A 14,678-nucleotide genomic window follows, 5' to 3' on the forward strand; every position below is an offset into this window, starting at 1 on the left:
AGTCTTTCGAAAATAAGTAAAAGTCTCACAATTTATGCCACCACGCCATGAAATTTATGCCCAATTTATTAATTAAATGGCACCTTAATTCATCTCGAATATTAGTATTTTTACCGCAGTGACAACTTAATATACTTTTGAAATACACTGTATATATATTAACAAAATACTGAGGATACTTCACTGCTAATTTCCATAAGTAATGTGTTTTAAGCTGAAGATGAATGAATTTAAATCTGGAAAACTAGTTTAAATTTGACACACGCTCTAACCATACATTTTCGTCTGTACTATAACACTTTTATAAACAAGCTTTTCCCGTCGTAATTTTCCCGGAAATGACACTAATTTCATAGACAACAAAAGTATCATATAATGAGTACTTTCTCAAGATACATACAGTGTCTGATATAAATCCATGTTGTTTTTTAATGTTCATATCAGACATATAAAATCTAGTGATAAATATTCTGTATACAAACATTTTACAATCTATATTACAAATTCGACCTAGAAATAACAATGTCTTTATGTTGATATAGGATTCAATGCTAGTCCAATCAAGCAATGAAACACACATATCAGCGTTCTCTCTCTAAAATCATCATTTCAGCATCCATGCAAAGCAGATGAATAACTTAATTTTAATTAATTCAGCAACTGTTACAGGGTTGAGGGCACTAGGGTGAGCACCTGACCTAAGGAAAGACATAATACCGGTTTTTAGTTTACAGCATACTCTGGTTGTTCTTTCAAATGAACTTCTTTTACAAATTAATAATATTCCAATATGTTTCATTCTATCAACTACTGGTAAGACACATTTATAAAGGTAGATATTTTGCACACTATATAAATTTTACTGTTAGTGGAAGAAAACGTAAACCACCAATTCCGGCTATAGTTTTCAAATACACTGACCGTTTTTGTAAACTTTGAAAATTCGTACTAATGAGACACATCTCGCCCGCCTGAGTCGGTATACTTACTTTTAAATTAATTTCAATAAGTAATTCGTTAATGAAAATCAAGTACATTCTTTGACGTTAAATCATCAACCATATATTACAATGTACATTGTTATACATTTCTTTAAGAATAATCCATATTTTGCCTCTAGACTCTATCATAGACAGAAGACCTTCATCCCACAAAGTCTCAAACCAGTGTTTTGAATAGTAATCTATGACACTGCCGTTGATGTGTACAGATATTTTCTGTCAATTTCCTTTGCTTACCTGACATTTTTGTGCCAAAGCAAGTAAGACCTAGAGCGAATATTTATTATCTTGTGTTAATCTCATACATTATGTCTGTCTGTCTGTTTGTGACGATGAGTGTAACCAAATGCAGCCAATTCTGACCCCATTTTGAAGACAATCTTTCCGAAGAAGAAATACTTCCTAACCATACTTCATTACTATGAAAATTCTTCAAGGAATTTCAGGACATCCTAGCCGATGCCTTCCTCCTGTTCCTTGAGAAAAATTTATACAAGCCGTTTTTGAGGAGATATCAGCTGAGGAAAATCTCGACTTGAGGAAATCTCAAGTTGAGATATTTTATACAAGTGGGGCCAGGTCTTATATTCCTGGTACCTGTTCACGGCCCTGTAAGTTTTCCCCCGCGTTTCACCGAGTCTGATTATATATAGGCCATTCTCGACACTCCGGTGGTTACGATCAGTTTCGATCACTTCACCCCTGGAACATGCCACAGACCGGAACATGCCACAGACTGATATGCTCCTTCTGTAGATTACAAAGGAGCGACATCCAACTTCAGAGCTATATACCGTGTGCATCAACGGATCAAATTAGCCTTTTCGGCTTATCCACAAGGTATCGCACATTGAATCTTCCGGGGTGCAAAGAGCGAAGGTGATCATAACTCCTTCAGTTTCGAGGAAGTATATAGTTATTTTTTCAACTGTTTTTTTAAATTTTTGTCTTGGTGCTTGGAATTAATACACATATGTACAGGAATGACAAAATACTTTTCTGAGTTTCAGCGTTGAAAGAAGTCTGATTTTTTTTAAAAAGAAAATTGTAATCTTTTAAATTAATACTTCAAGTGTTCCCTGTCAAAATACACTAGCAACACTTGACTTCAATTCAATAGTCACCATGACTCTGCCTTGGTGTACAGAGACGTTATATCGGGGTGGTTACAATCATAATGATTCAATATGCAGACTACAAGCTCCAAGGGTGTTGGGGGATTCCCCTTTGTAAAAACCCTCGTGTGCAGTCGCAAGGGTGGTTGGCAAGTACAGGGTGAACAAAAAAAGCGTTTTTATGTAAACTGTGACTATCTTACAGCGACAACACGACGTGAACATATTATTTTGAATGAAATACCTATTTGGACAATATACATCGGATTTAATCGGCTGCATGTACCATTAAAAAGCAAAGGTAAGCAGCTGTCTTTCCGTCTGTGGTTCTCTGTACACACTGCATAGAACAAGATACTTTATAACTTGTATTTGATTTAACGAAATAGAATAGCTATTAAAGTCTAAAATAATACTTTTATCACGAGGAGACATTTCATGGGGTACTTCATTGTTGTATTGCTTCTAATACGATTACGTGTACATATCATGCGTGCGGTTTTAATAGGTCGATTGGCAGCCTATTACGCACAACTGAAAAATGTAAGACATTTCACATAAACACTTGTTTCAGGAGAATAACATTTTTCTTGTTTTGATGAAATACAGTAAAAATGTGCTGAACAGTTTCAGATCTATAGTTGTATGCGGTGTACTTTATATAAGGGTTTACCTTGGTTCACTGCCCAGGTATGTGCAAGTTTACACCCTTTCTCAGAACTGGAGGCCTACTGGTATTTCGTAATAGCTGTATATTCTATATATATATATAGAACAGAAGCAACTCGTCAATGTCCACTTTGCTCAGTGTGTGTACACATGAGGGTTAGGGTTATGTGTGTTCGGGAGCCAGGGGTGGCAAACATGGTCTTTATATATATAACATTTATGTAGAAAATATAGACAAGGAGGAGACCAGGTACATGTGGTAGTGTTGTCAATATATAAATATCAAGGAGCTAGAGTAGGGAGATAAGGGGAGATAATCAAGGTAAATATGGTAGTGTGGTCATTATAAAGGTAACATTGACATGAAGTAGACAGATCAGGAGATATGATCCAGGTAAATATATCAGTTTGATCAATATAACAATAATATTGATGTAGATTTGAGAGATCATGGGAGATAACCAAAGTAAATGTTTTAGTGTGGTTAATCTGTAGATAACACAAGGGGAGATAATCGGAATAAATGTGGCAGTTCAGTCAATATAACACTGACATAGAGTAGAGATCAGGGGAGATAAGCAAAGTTAATGTTTTAGTGTGGTTAATCTGTAGATAACACAAGGGGAGATAATCGGAATAAATGTGGCAGTTCAGTCAATATAACACTGACATAGAGTAGAGATCAGGGGAGATAAGCAAAGTTAATGTTTTAGTGTGGTTAATCTGTAGATAACATGGGGGAGTGGCAGTTCAGTCAAAATAACAAATGTGGTAGTTAGCAAGTTAATGTTTTAGAGTGGTTAATCTGTAGATAACATAGGGGGAGATAATCAGAATAAATGTGGTAGTTCAGTCAATATAACACTGACATAGAGTAGAGATCAGGGGAGATAAGGCAAATATAGAAATATGGTCAATATAACACTGTCATAGAGTAGAGATCAGGGGAGATAAGCAAAGTTAATGTTTTAGTGTGGTTAATCTGTAGATAACATGGGGGAGATAATCAGAATAAATGTGGTAGTTCAGTCAATATAACACTGACATAGAGTAGAGATCAGGGGAGATAAGGCAAATATAGAAGTATGGTCAATATAACACTGACATAGAGTAGAGATCAGGGGAGATAAGGCAGATATAGAAGTATGGTCAATATAACACTGACATAGAGTAGAGATCAGGGGAGATAAGGCAAATATAGAAATATGGTCAATATAACACTGACATAGAGTAGAGACCAGGGGAGATAATTATAATAAATGTGGTAGTTCAGTCGATGTAACACTGACATAGAGTAGAGATTAGGGGAGATAAGGCAAATATAGAAGTATGGTCAATGTAACACTGACATAGAGTAGAGATCAGGGGAGATAAGGCAAATATAGAAATATGGTCAATTAAACACTGACATAGAGAAGAGATCAGGGGAGATAAGGCAAATATAGAAGTATGGTCAATATAATACTGACATAAAGTAGAGATCATGGGGAGATAATTATAATAAATGTGGTAGTTCAGTCAATGTAACACTGACATAGAGTAGAGATCAGGGGGAGATAATTATAATAAATGTGGTAGTTCAGTCAATGTAACACTGACATAGAGTAGAGATCAGGGGGAGATAATTATAATAAATGTGGTAGTTCAGTCAATATAACACTGAGGCAGATTAGAGATCATAGGGAGGTAATCTAGAAAAGTGAGGTAATGTGGTTAATATTTACATGTAACACAGAGGTAGAGTAAGTAGATGGTAGCGTGGTCTATATATCCGACATAATACCATGTCCTAGATTTTTCTATTGTTCCTGATCTGTTTATTACCCTTATGTGCAATTTTGCAGAATTTTTTTATGCATCAGTGTTTTCTTCCAAATGTAGGAATATATATATAGAAATTGGTTCAATCTACTATCTGCTTTATATTATCTGTTTTGTGTATTTTTTGATGTTGTTAAGATTACTGATGTTGCAGAAAAATAAGATCTTCACTGTTAAATGTGTTTACACAGCACTCTCCAAATGTTGTCTAAAAGTGACGAGGCTGTGTGGGTAGTTTTAGTTATAGTATAAATGTTGATTTGTACTTTTTGATTTGTTCTGTTGGCATTATGCCAACTTCATAACCACATGTCATGGTACCTGTAAGTACGTACTATACCTGTATTTATGAGAACATGCTCCAGTACCCTAGAACAGGATATCAAGATTGATATTACATAACAAAAGGACATACCTATACCTTATCATTGTTGTACTGAAAATTAAGGCTATTGCTGGTAAGCATTCAAGTGTGACAGTTTTAAAGAATTTATAGAGCATCAAACTTTTCTGTGTCCTGTAGTTAGTAATCATTTAAGTTACACAGTTTTCTGCAACAGTTTTTTCCTGTTTCGCTATGTAATAGACGCTTTACATATCATTGATATATGCATCAGTTGTAATGCTTTTATTTAAAAAATAAAAATATCAAGTTTCTTATTGCATGTTAGACTGAGGTAAGATATACAGTCTATATCGGTATGTGATTCAGGTGAAAATGTGGTTTGCCTGCTAACAATCATGACTATGACCATCAGACTGTTCATTGCCTAATTTTATATGTGCTTCTATATACATGACACAGTGGCAACTCGCTCGCCTTTCACCATGGCGTCCAGGGTTAAGTTTCCCAAACAAAAAAGTTTGGGGTTACCTGCTCATCCATGTAGGTTTTCTGTGGATATGTTGTTTTCCTCCCTTAGTAAGATAATTTAAGTTGGAAAAAGGTCATTGTTGTAAAATAAATAAGATGTTTATGATCTTATTAGAATTGTTGTGTTAGTATCTGTTTACTAACTTTATATAAAATTTCATAGATACATACATATATATAGGTTGTCAGCAATATTTCGTTGTCTACATATCATTAGCTTCAAATATTTCTGATTCCCAGCACAATTTTAAGAATGATTTTGTTCCTTTTTGTTTAGAATTTATCTTAATCATATACTTTTGCAAATAGAAATTTTCTGGTTTTTGTTTTTATTCAATCTTGTGACTACATAATCAGCATTCAGACTACATTATTCAGTCCTGTGACTACATTATTCAGTCCTGTGGCTACATTATCCAGCTTTGTTACTATATTATTCAGTCCTGTGACTACATTATTCAGTCTTGAGACATTATCCAGCTTTGTTACTCTATTATTCAGTCGTGAGACATTATCCAGCTTTGTTACTACATTATTCAGTCCTGTGGCTACATTATTCAGTCTTGAGACAACATTATCCAGCTTTGTTACTACATTATTCAGTCCTGTGGCTACATTATTCAGTCTTGAGACAACATTATCCAGCTTTGTTACTACATTATTCAGTCCTGTGGCTACATTATTCAGTCTTGAGACAACATTATCCAGCTTTGTTACTACATTATTCAGTCCTGTGGCTACATTATTCAGTCTTGAGACAACATTATCCAGCTTTGTTACTACATTATTCAGTCCTGTGGCTACATTATTCAGTCTTGAGACAACATTATCCAGCTTTGTTACTACATTATTCAGTCTTGAGACAACATTATCCAGCTTTGTTACTACATTATTCAGTCCTGTGACTACATTATCCAGCTTTGTTACTACATTATTCAGTCTTGAGACAACATTATCCAGCTTTGTTACTACATTATTCAGTCCTGTGGCTACATTATTCAGTCTTGAGACAACATTATCCAGCTTTGTTACTACATTATTCAGTCCTATGACTACATTATCCAGCTTTGTTACTACATTATTCAGTCCTGTGACTACATTATCCAGCTTTGTTACTACATTATTCAGTCTTGAGACAACATTATCCAGCTTTGTTACTACATTATTCAGTCTTGAGACAACATTATCCAGCTTTGTTACTACATTATTCAGTCCTGTGGCTACATTATTCAGTCTTAAGACAACATTATCCAGCTTTGTTACTACATTATTCAGTCCTGTGACTACATTATCCAGCTTTGTTACTACATTATTCAGTCTTGAGACAACATTATCCAGCTTTGTTACTACATTATTCAGTCCTGTGACTACATTATCCAGCTTTGTTACTACATTATTCAGTCTTGAGACAACATTATCCAGATTTGTTACTACATTATTCAGTCTTGAGACAACATTATCCAGCTTTGTTATTACATTATTCATTCCTGTGGCTACATTATTCAGTCTTGAGACAACATTATCCAGCTTTGTTACTACATTATTCAGTCTTGAGACAACATTATCCAGCTTTGTTACTAAATTATTCAGTCCTGTGACTACATTATCCAGCTTTGTTACTACATTATTCAGTCTTGAGACAACATTATCCAGCTTTGTTACTACATTATTCAGTCCTGTGACTACATTATCCAGCTTTGTTACTACATTATTCAGTCTTGAGACAACATTATCCAGCTTTGTTACTACATTATTCAGTCCTGTGACTACATTATCCAGCTTTGTTACTACATTATTCAGTCTTGAGACAACATTATCCAGCTTTGTTACTACATTATTCAGTCCTGTGACTACATTATTCAGTCTTGAGACAACATTATCCAGCTTTGTTACTACATTATTCAGTCCTGTGACTACATTATTCAGCCTTGTGAATTTATTTTTAACCTTGTGACTTTATCATGTAGACTTGTGATTACTTTTATCAACCCTGTGGCTACATTATTCAATCCTAATTGAGCCTAATGTTTAACTAAGATTAGGCTAAAAATATTTTTTATGTGCCACTGAAGTGTCGATCAATCATGTTATAAATGAAATATTACATTGTATAAACAAAATGAAAAAAAATAAATATTAAAATCATCACAGAAGATGAAAGTAATGAAAATAAAAAAAAATCTTTTTGCAATTTTACTGGAGTTCTTGTCAACTAGAGGTGGCTTGCTACATAAAAGTCATGGTTACAAAACACTGCTTCGTATGTACACAGCATACGTGCAGCCATTGTCTGTTGTTATCACGGGTAGGCACTGAATGAGGTTACTGGAGCTTGCTTTAGGTGTATAGCCGCAGTAAGTGACACAACTAAACAGACTATACCAGTCTACCTGTCAGCCATTTTTAATTATGGAAAATACTTTTACTGACTTATAAAAACACTTGCATTAGGATGGTTAATGCTTACATGTAACAGAATGGTATGGTCACCACACCTGGTACAGTAAAGGTAAGTACAGTCACCACACCTGGTAAAATAAAGGTAGGTATATTCACCAAAACTGGTACGGTAAATGTAGTCGCCACTACCGGTACATTAAAGGTAGTCACCAGTACTGGTACAGTAAAGGTAGTCGCCACTACTGGCACAGTAAAGGTAGTCGCCACTACTGGTACATTAAAGGTAGTCACCACTACTGGTACAGTAAAGGTAGTCGCCACTACTGGTACAGTAAAGGTGGTCGCTACTACTGGTACAGTAAAGGTAGTCGCCACTACTGGTACAGTAAAAGTAGTCGCCACTACTGGTACAGTAAAGGTAGTCACCACTACTGGTACAGTAAGTGTAGTCGCCACTAGTGGTACAGTAAGTGTAGTCACCACTACTGGTACAGTAAGTGTAGTCACCACTACTGGTACAGTAAGTGTAGTCACCACTACTGGTACAGTAAGTGTAGTCACCACTACTGGTACAGTAAGTGTAGTCACCACTACTGGTACAGTAAAGGTAGTCACCACTACTGGTACAGTAAGTGTAGTCACCAATACTGGTACAGTAAAGGTAGTCACCACTACTGGTACAGTAAGTGTAGTCACCACTACTGGTACAGTAAGTGTAGTCACCACTACTGGTACAGTAAGTGTAGTCACCACTACTGGTACAGTAAAGGTAGTCGCCACTACTGGTACAGTAAAGGTAGTCACCACTACTGGTACAGTAAGTGTAGTCGCCACTACTGGTACAGTAAAAGTAGTCGCCACTACTGGTACAGTAAAGGTAGTCACCACTACTGGTACAGTAAGTGTAGTCACCACTACTGGTACAGTAAGTGTAGTCACCACTACTGGTACAGTAAGTGTAGTCACCACTACTGGTACAGTAAGTGTAGTCACCACTACTGGTACAGTAAGTGTAGTCACCACTACTGGTACAGTAAAGGTAGTCACCACTACTGGTACAGTAAGTGTAGTCACCACTACTGGTACAGTAAAGGTAGTCACTACTACTGGTACAGTAAAGGTAGTCACCAGTACTGGTACAGTAAGTGTAGTCACCACCACTGGTACAGTAAGTGTAGTCATCACTACTGGTACAGTAAGTGTAGTCACCACTACTGGTACAGTAAAGGTAGTCGCCACTACTGGTACAGTAAAGGTAGTCACCACTACTGGCACAGTAAGTGTAGTCACCACTACTGGCACAGTAAGTGTAGTCACCACTACTGGTACAGTAAGTGTAGTCACCACTACTGGTACAGTTAGTGTAGTCACTACTACTGGTACAGTAAAGGTAGTCACCAGTACTGGTACAGTAAGTGTAGTCACCACTACTGGTACAGTAAGTGTAGTCATCACTACTGGTACAGTAAGTGTAGTCACCACTACTGGTACAGTAAGTGTAGTCACTACTACTGGTACAGTAAAGGTAGTCACCACTACTGGTACAGTAAGGTTTTTCAACATTTTTGTGATAGGTTGAGGACAGAATTTTACTATGTGCTATTTGGGTTGTATTTGAAAACATACAAGTTGTTTCAGGAAATGACATGTAAAATAGTACACCACTAATGACAGTCCCAAATACAATAGTGATACCGTGTGGTAGCTAGTCAAATATTTATCTGATTTATTATTCAAATATTCATTTCCTTGCCAAGTTTACATTTATATAGTATATACAGGTAAATCGAAGTAGATTAGATAATTTTCTAGTGTGAGGATACCTTAAGCTTTACTAAATCAGATTTCACATGTTTGAGTTATGAGTTTGGTACCTAAGAAGTTGAAATGGTTTTATAAGGCCAACATTGCTTTTAAATGTGAAATGAAATGAAAAAACTTATGTTGCAAAGCCATTAAAATAAATTCTGTAGTATTCATGATAATGGAAAATTTAGGTAGATATTTGAATGATAGTGTACTGTATGTATGCAGGGCATTGGTAAGATTATACAATATTTCATTATCTGCATATCTATGATAATTATTGTAAGCACTGAAACAACAGGAGTATAACAAAAAAAAAAAAAATTCATGATGCATCTCAGAATTATTCATAAAATACTAGTTACTATTTATATATATTGCGTCATGGGTAAGGGAATTCCTTCACTGATATTCCCTTGTCAACGATGTTATCTGGCTTTACTTATGTCTGACCTAATTCTATACTTCTGAGGCTTTCATAGATTTACATCGAAAGTAAATATTTTGGTAAATTTTAATCCTGTCATTCATTGTTGCTAGTGTTTAAAATGACAAGTGACCTATAACTTTATTTAGCTGAGACAATGAATTACCTGTTCACATGCTCTACCATTGAGTTAATTTTACCTCCCTGCTGTAAAAAGATTTATTTGTAACTCACTGCTTTAGCAAAAAGTTACCTGTATCTCACTGCTGTAACAATGAGTGACCGCATAGCTGTAACAATGCTTGATCTGTATCTCACAGCTGTAACAATGTTTTACCTGTACCTTTCTGTTATAACAATGATTTACCTGTATCTCTCTGCTGTAACAATGAGTGACCTGTACCACACAGCTGTAACAATGTTTTACCTGTACCTCTCTGTTATAACAATGATTTACCTGTATCTCTCTGCTGTAACAATGAGTGACCTGTACCACACAGCTGTAACAGTGTTTTACCTGTACCTCTCCTCTCTGCTGTAACAATGAGTGACCTGTACCACACAGCTGTAACAGTATTTTACCTGTACCTCTCTGTTATAACAATGATTTACCTGTATCTCTCTGCTGTAACAATGAGTGACCTGTACCACACAGCTGTAACAGTGTTTTACCTGTACCTCTCTGTTATAACAATGTTTTACCTGTATCTCTCTGCTGTAACAATGAGTGACCTGTACCACACAGCTGTAACAGTGTTTTACCTGTACCTCTCTGCTGTAACAATGAGTGACCTGTACCACACAGCTGTAACAGTATTTTACCTGTACCTCTCTGTTATAACAATGATTTACCTGTATCTCTCTGCTGTAACAATGAGTGACCTGTACCACACTGCTGTAACAGTGTTTTACCTGTGCCTCTCTGCTGTAACAATGAGTGACCTGTACCACACAGCTGTAACAGTATTTTACCTGTACCTCTCTGCTGTAACAATGAGTGACCTGTACCACACAGCTGTAACAGTATTTTACCTGTACCTCTCTGTTATAACAATGATTTACCTGTATCTCTCTGCTGTAACAATGAGTGACCTGTACCACACAGCTGTAACAGTGTTTTACCTGTACCTCTCTGCTGTAACAATGAGTGACCTGTACCACACAGCTGTAACAGTATTTTACCTGTACCTCTCTGTTATAACAATGATTTACCTGTATCTCTCTGCTGTAACAATGAGTGACCTGTACCACACAGCTGTAACAGTGTTTTACCTGTACCTCTCTGCTAAGAGAAGGATTTACCTTTATCACACTGCTAAATGAGTGCCCAGAACCTCTCTGCTGTACCCTCCTGCTGTAACATTGATTTACATGTTCCTTCCTGCTGTAACATTGACAGGGTGGTCGGGTGGTGCAGTGGAAACACCTTTGCCTTTCACCCTCTGTCAATGAGTGACAGATTATGTGTACCAGGCTTCGATTCCTGTACCACACAGCTGTAACAGTATTTTACCTGTACCTCTCTGTTATAACAATGAATGGATGTGATTTACCTTTATCACAAAGGTATGGGGTCACCTGCCCGACCACGTAGGTTTTCCCCGGGTACTCACCACCGGGGTTTCCTCCCACACTAAGACCACTCGCGCGCTTCTATCCGAGCCAACAAGAGTGATTAATATAAGTTGAAAAAACTTGCTTCGCAATTGCTGTAAAATAAATAAACATTATAAACATTGATATTATCTAAAATTATTTATTGATTTATTTAACATTGATTTACCTGTACATCATTGCTGTAATGTTGCCTTTATCCTGTAACACTGGAGGTATATGTAAATATTACAGATAGTTGTCCTTTATCAGCTGAGAAAGGTAGTATGGTGAGAACAGATTATATAAATACAAGATAAGGTGATCAGTATAAGTCTACACTAAGATTGTCACTCACCTAGATTGTTAACAATGTTGAACTGATAATGGCCATGAGTTTGGTGCTGGAGAGTTGACACATTATTTAAAATAATGTCAACTTTAAACTGTTAGGTCTGCTGCACTGTAGTGATTGCCAGATTCTACAAAAACTGTTAGTATCCAGGTAACGATTATTTCTCAGGTCATTATGTTGTATCTACTGTGAATGGATGTTTGGGGTAATGTTGTCTACTGTGAATGGATGTTTGGGGTAATGTTGTCTACTGTGAATGGATGTTTGGGGTAATGTTGTCTACTGTGAGTGGATGTTTGGGGTAATGTTGTCTACTGTGAATGGATGTTTGGGGTAATGTTGTCTACTGTGAATGGATGTTTGGGGTAATGTTGTCTACTGTGAGTGGATGTTTGGGGTAATGTTGTCTACTGTGAATGGATGTTTGGGGTAATGTTGTCTACTGTGAATGGATGTTTGGGGTAATGTTGTCTACTGTGAATGGATGTTTGGGGTAATGTTGTCTACTGTGAGTGGATGTTTGGGGTAATGTTGTCTACTGTGAGTGGATGTTTGGGGTAATGTTGTCTACTGTGAGTGGATGTTTGGGGTAATGTTGTCTACTGTGAGTGGATGTTTGGGGTAATGTTGTCTACTGTGAGTGGATGTTTGGGGTAATGTTGTCTACTGTGAATGGATGTTTGGGGTAATGTTGTCTACTGTGAATGGATGTTTGGGGTAATGTTGTCTACTGTGAATGGATGTTTGGGGTAATGTTGTCTACTGTGAATGGATGTTTGGGGTAATGTTGTCTACTGTGAATGGATGTTTGGGGTAATGTTGTCTACTGTGAATGGATGTTTGGGGTAATGTTGTCTACTGTGAATGGATGTTTGGGGTAATGTTGTCTACTGTGAATGGATGTTTGGGGTAATGTTGTCTACTGTGATTGGATGTTTGGGGTAATGTTGTCTACTGTGAATGGATGTTTGGGGTAATGTTGTCTACTGTGAATGGATGTTTGGGGTAATGTTGTCTACTGTGAGTGGATGTTTGGGGTAATGTTGTCTACTGTGAGTGGATGTTTGGGGTAATGTTGTCTACTGTGAGTGTAATGACTGTGAATGGATGTTTGGGGTAATGTTGTCTACTGTGAATGGATGTTTGGGGTAATGTTGTCTACTGTGAGTGGATGTTTGGGGTAATGTTGTCTACTGTGAATGGATGTTTGGGGTAATGTTGTCTACTGTGAATGGATGTTTGGGGTAATGTTGTCTACTGTGAATGGATGTTTGGGGTAATGTTGTCTACTGTGATTGGATGTTTGGGGTAATGTTGTCTACTGTGAGTGGATGTTTGGGGTAATGTTGTCTACTGTGAGTGGATGTTTGGGGTAATGTTGTCTACTGTGAGTGGATGTTTGGGGTAATGTTGTCTACTGTGAATGGATGTTTGGGGTAATGTTGTCTACTGTGAATGGATGTTTGGGGTAATGTTGTCTACTGTGAATGGATGTTTGGGGTAATGTTGTCTACTGTGAATGGATGTTTGGGGTAATGTTGTCTACTGTGAATGGATGTTTGGGGTAATGTTGTCTACTGTGAATGGATGTTTGGGGTAATGTTGTCTACTGTGAATGGATGTGTGAATTGGGGTAATGTTCTACTGTGAATGGATGTTTGGGGTAATGTTGTCTACTGTGAATGGATGTTTGGGGTAATGTTGTCTACTGTGAGTGGATGTTTGGGGTAATGTTGTCTAATGGATGTTTGATGGATGTTTGGGGTAATGTTGTTACTGTGAATGGATGTTTGGGGTAATGTTGTCTACTGTGAGTGGATGTTTGGGGTAATGTTGTCTACTGTGAGTGGATGTTTGGGGTAATGTTGTCTACTGTGAGTGGATGTTTGGGGTAATGTTGTCTACTGTGAATGGATGTTTGGGGTAATGTTGTTGTCTACTGTGAATGGATGTGAATGGATGTTTGGGGTAATGTTGTTTGTGAATGGATGTTTGGGGTAATGTTGTCTACTGTGACTGGATGTTTGGGGTAATGTTGTCTACTGTGAATGGATGTTTGGGGTAATGTTGTCTACTGTGAGTGGATGTTTGGGGTAATGTTGTCTACTGTGAGTGGATGTTTGGGGTAATGTTGTCTACTGTGAATGGATGTTTGGGGTAATGTTGTCTACTGTGAGTGGATGTTTGGGGTAATGTTGTCTACTGTGAGTGGATGTTTGGGGTAATGTTGTCTACTGTGAGTGGATGTTTGGGGTAATGTTGTCTACATATGGTGATATGGATTATTGAAAAGTAGATATATAAACTATAAATGTACATATTGTAGCAGTAATCACTTACCATAATTCATGAAGAATTTTTGCACTAAAAATGTTGTGCTAATATATGTGCACTAATTGAGTTTCAGTATTTTGTTCAATAGTTGTTGATGTGGCTACTCATTGTCGTGCTTATTTGTCAAAATATGATACTGTGCTGAAATTTTATTGTGCTAAAGTATGTTTACTGTAATATATCTTTCATAAAACTGGTGTTGAATACCAAAAGCCCTAATAAATGTAAGATTTATGAATAGTTTTTTAAAATCTTATTTTCTTTACAGTGTCATTTAACTGTG

At 36.7% G+C, this 14,678-nt stretch overlaps 1 protein-coding gene across 1 annotated transcript; it reads right to left on the minus strand.

Annotated features, from left to right (window-relative positions):
* Positions 1 to 5,840: 5,840 nt before the first annotated feature.
* Positions 5,841 to 6,965, minus strand: LOC132559790 (uncharacterized). The gene has a single exon (XM_060224417.1). It carries the CDS (start codon positions 6,963 to 6,965, stop codon positions 5,841 to 5,843), a length of 1,125 nt encoding a protein of 374 aa, XP_060080400.1.
* Between the last annotated feature and the right edge of the window lie 7,713 nt (positions 6,966 to 14,678).

The sequence above is a fragment of the Ylistrum balloti genome, unplaced genomic scaffold, assembly GCF_031769215.1.
Source record: "Ylistrum balloti isolate Yb309-2 unplaced genomic scaffold, AGI_CSIRO_Ybal_v1 Utg370964, whole genome shotgun sequence".
Classification (NCBI taxonomy): Eukaryota; Metazoa; Mollusca; class Bivalvia; order Pectinida; family Pectinidae; genus Ylistrum; species Ylistrum balloti.

What these genes read in the sequence shown, in the direction of transcription:
- LOC132559790 (XM_060224417.1), bottom strand. Translation starts at nt 6,965, where the DNA reads ATGAATAATGTAATAACAAAGCTGGATAATGTTGTCTCAAGACTGAAT.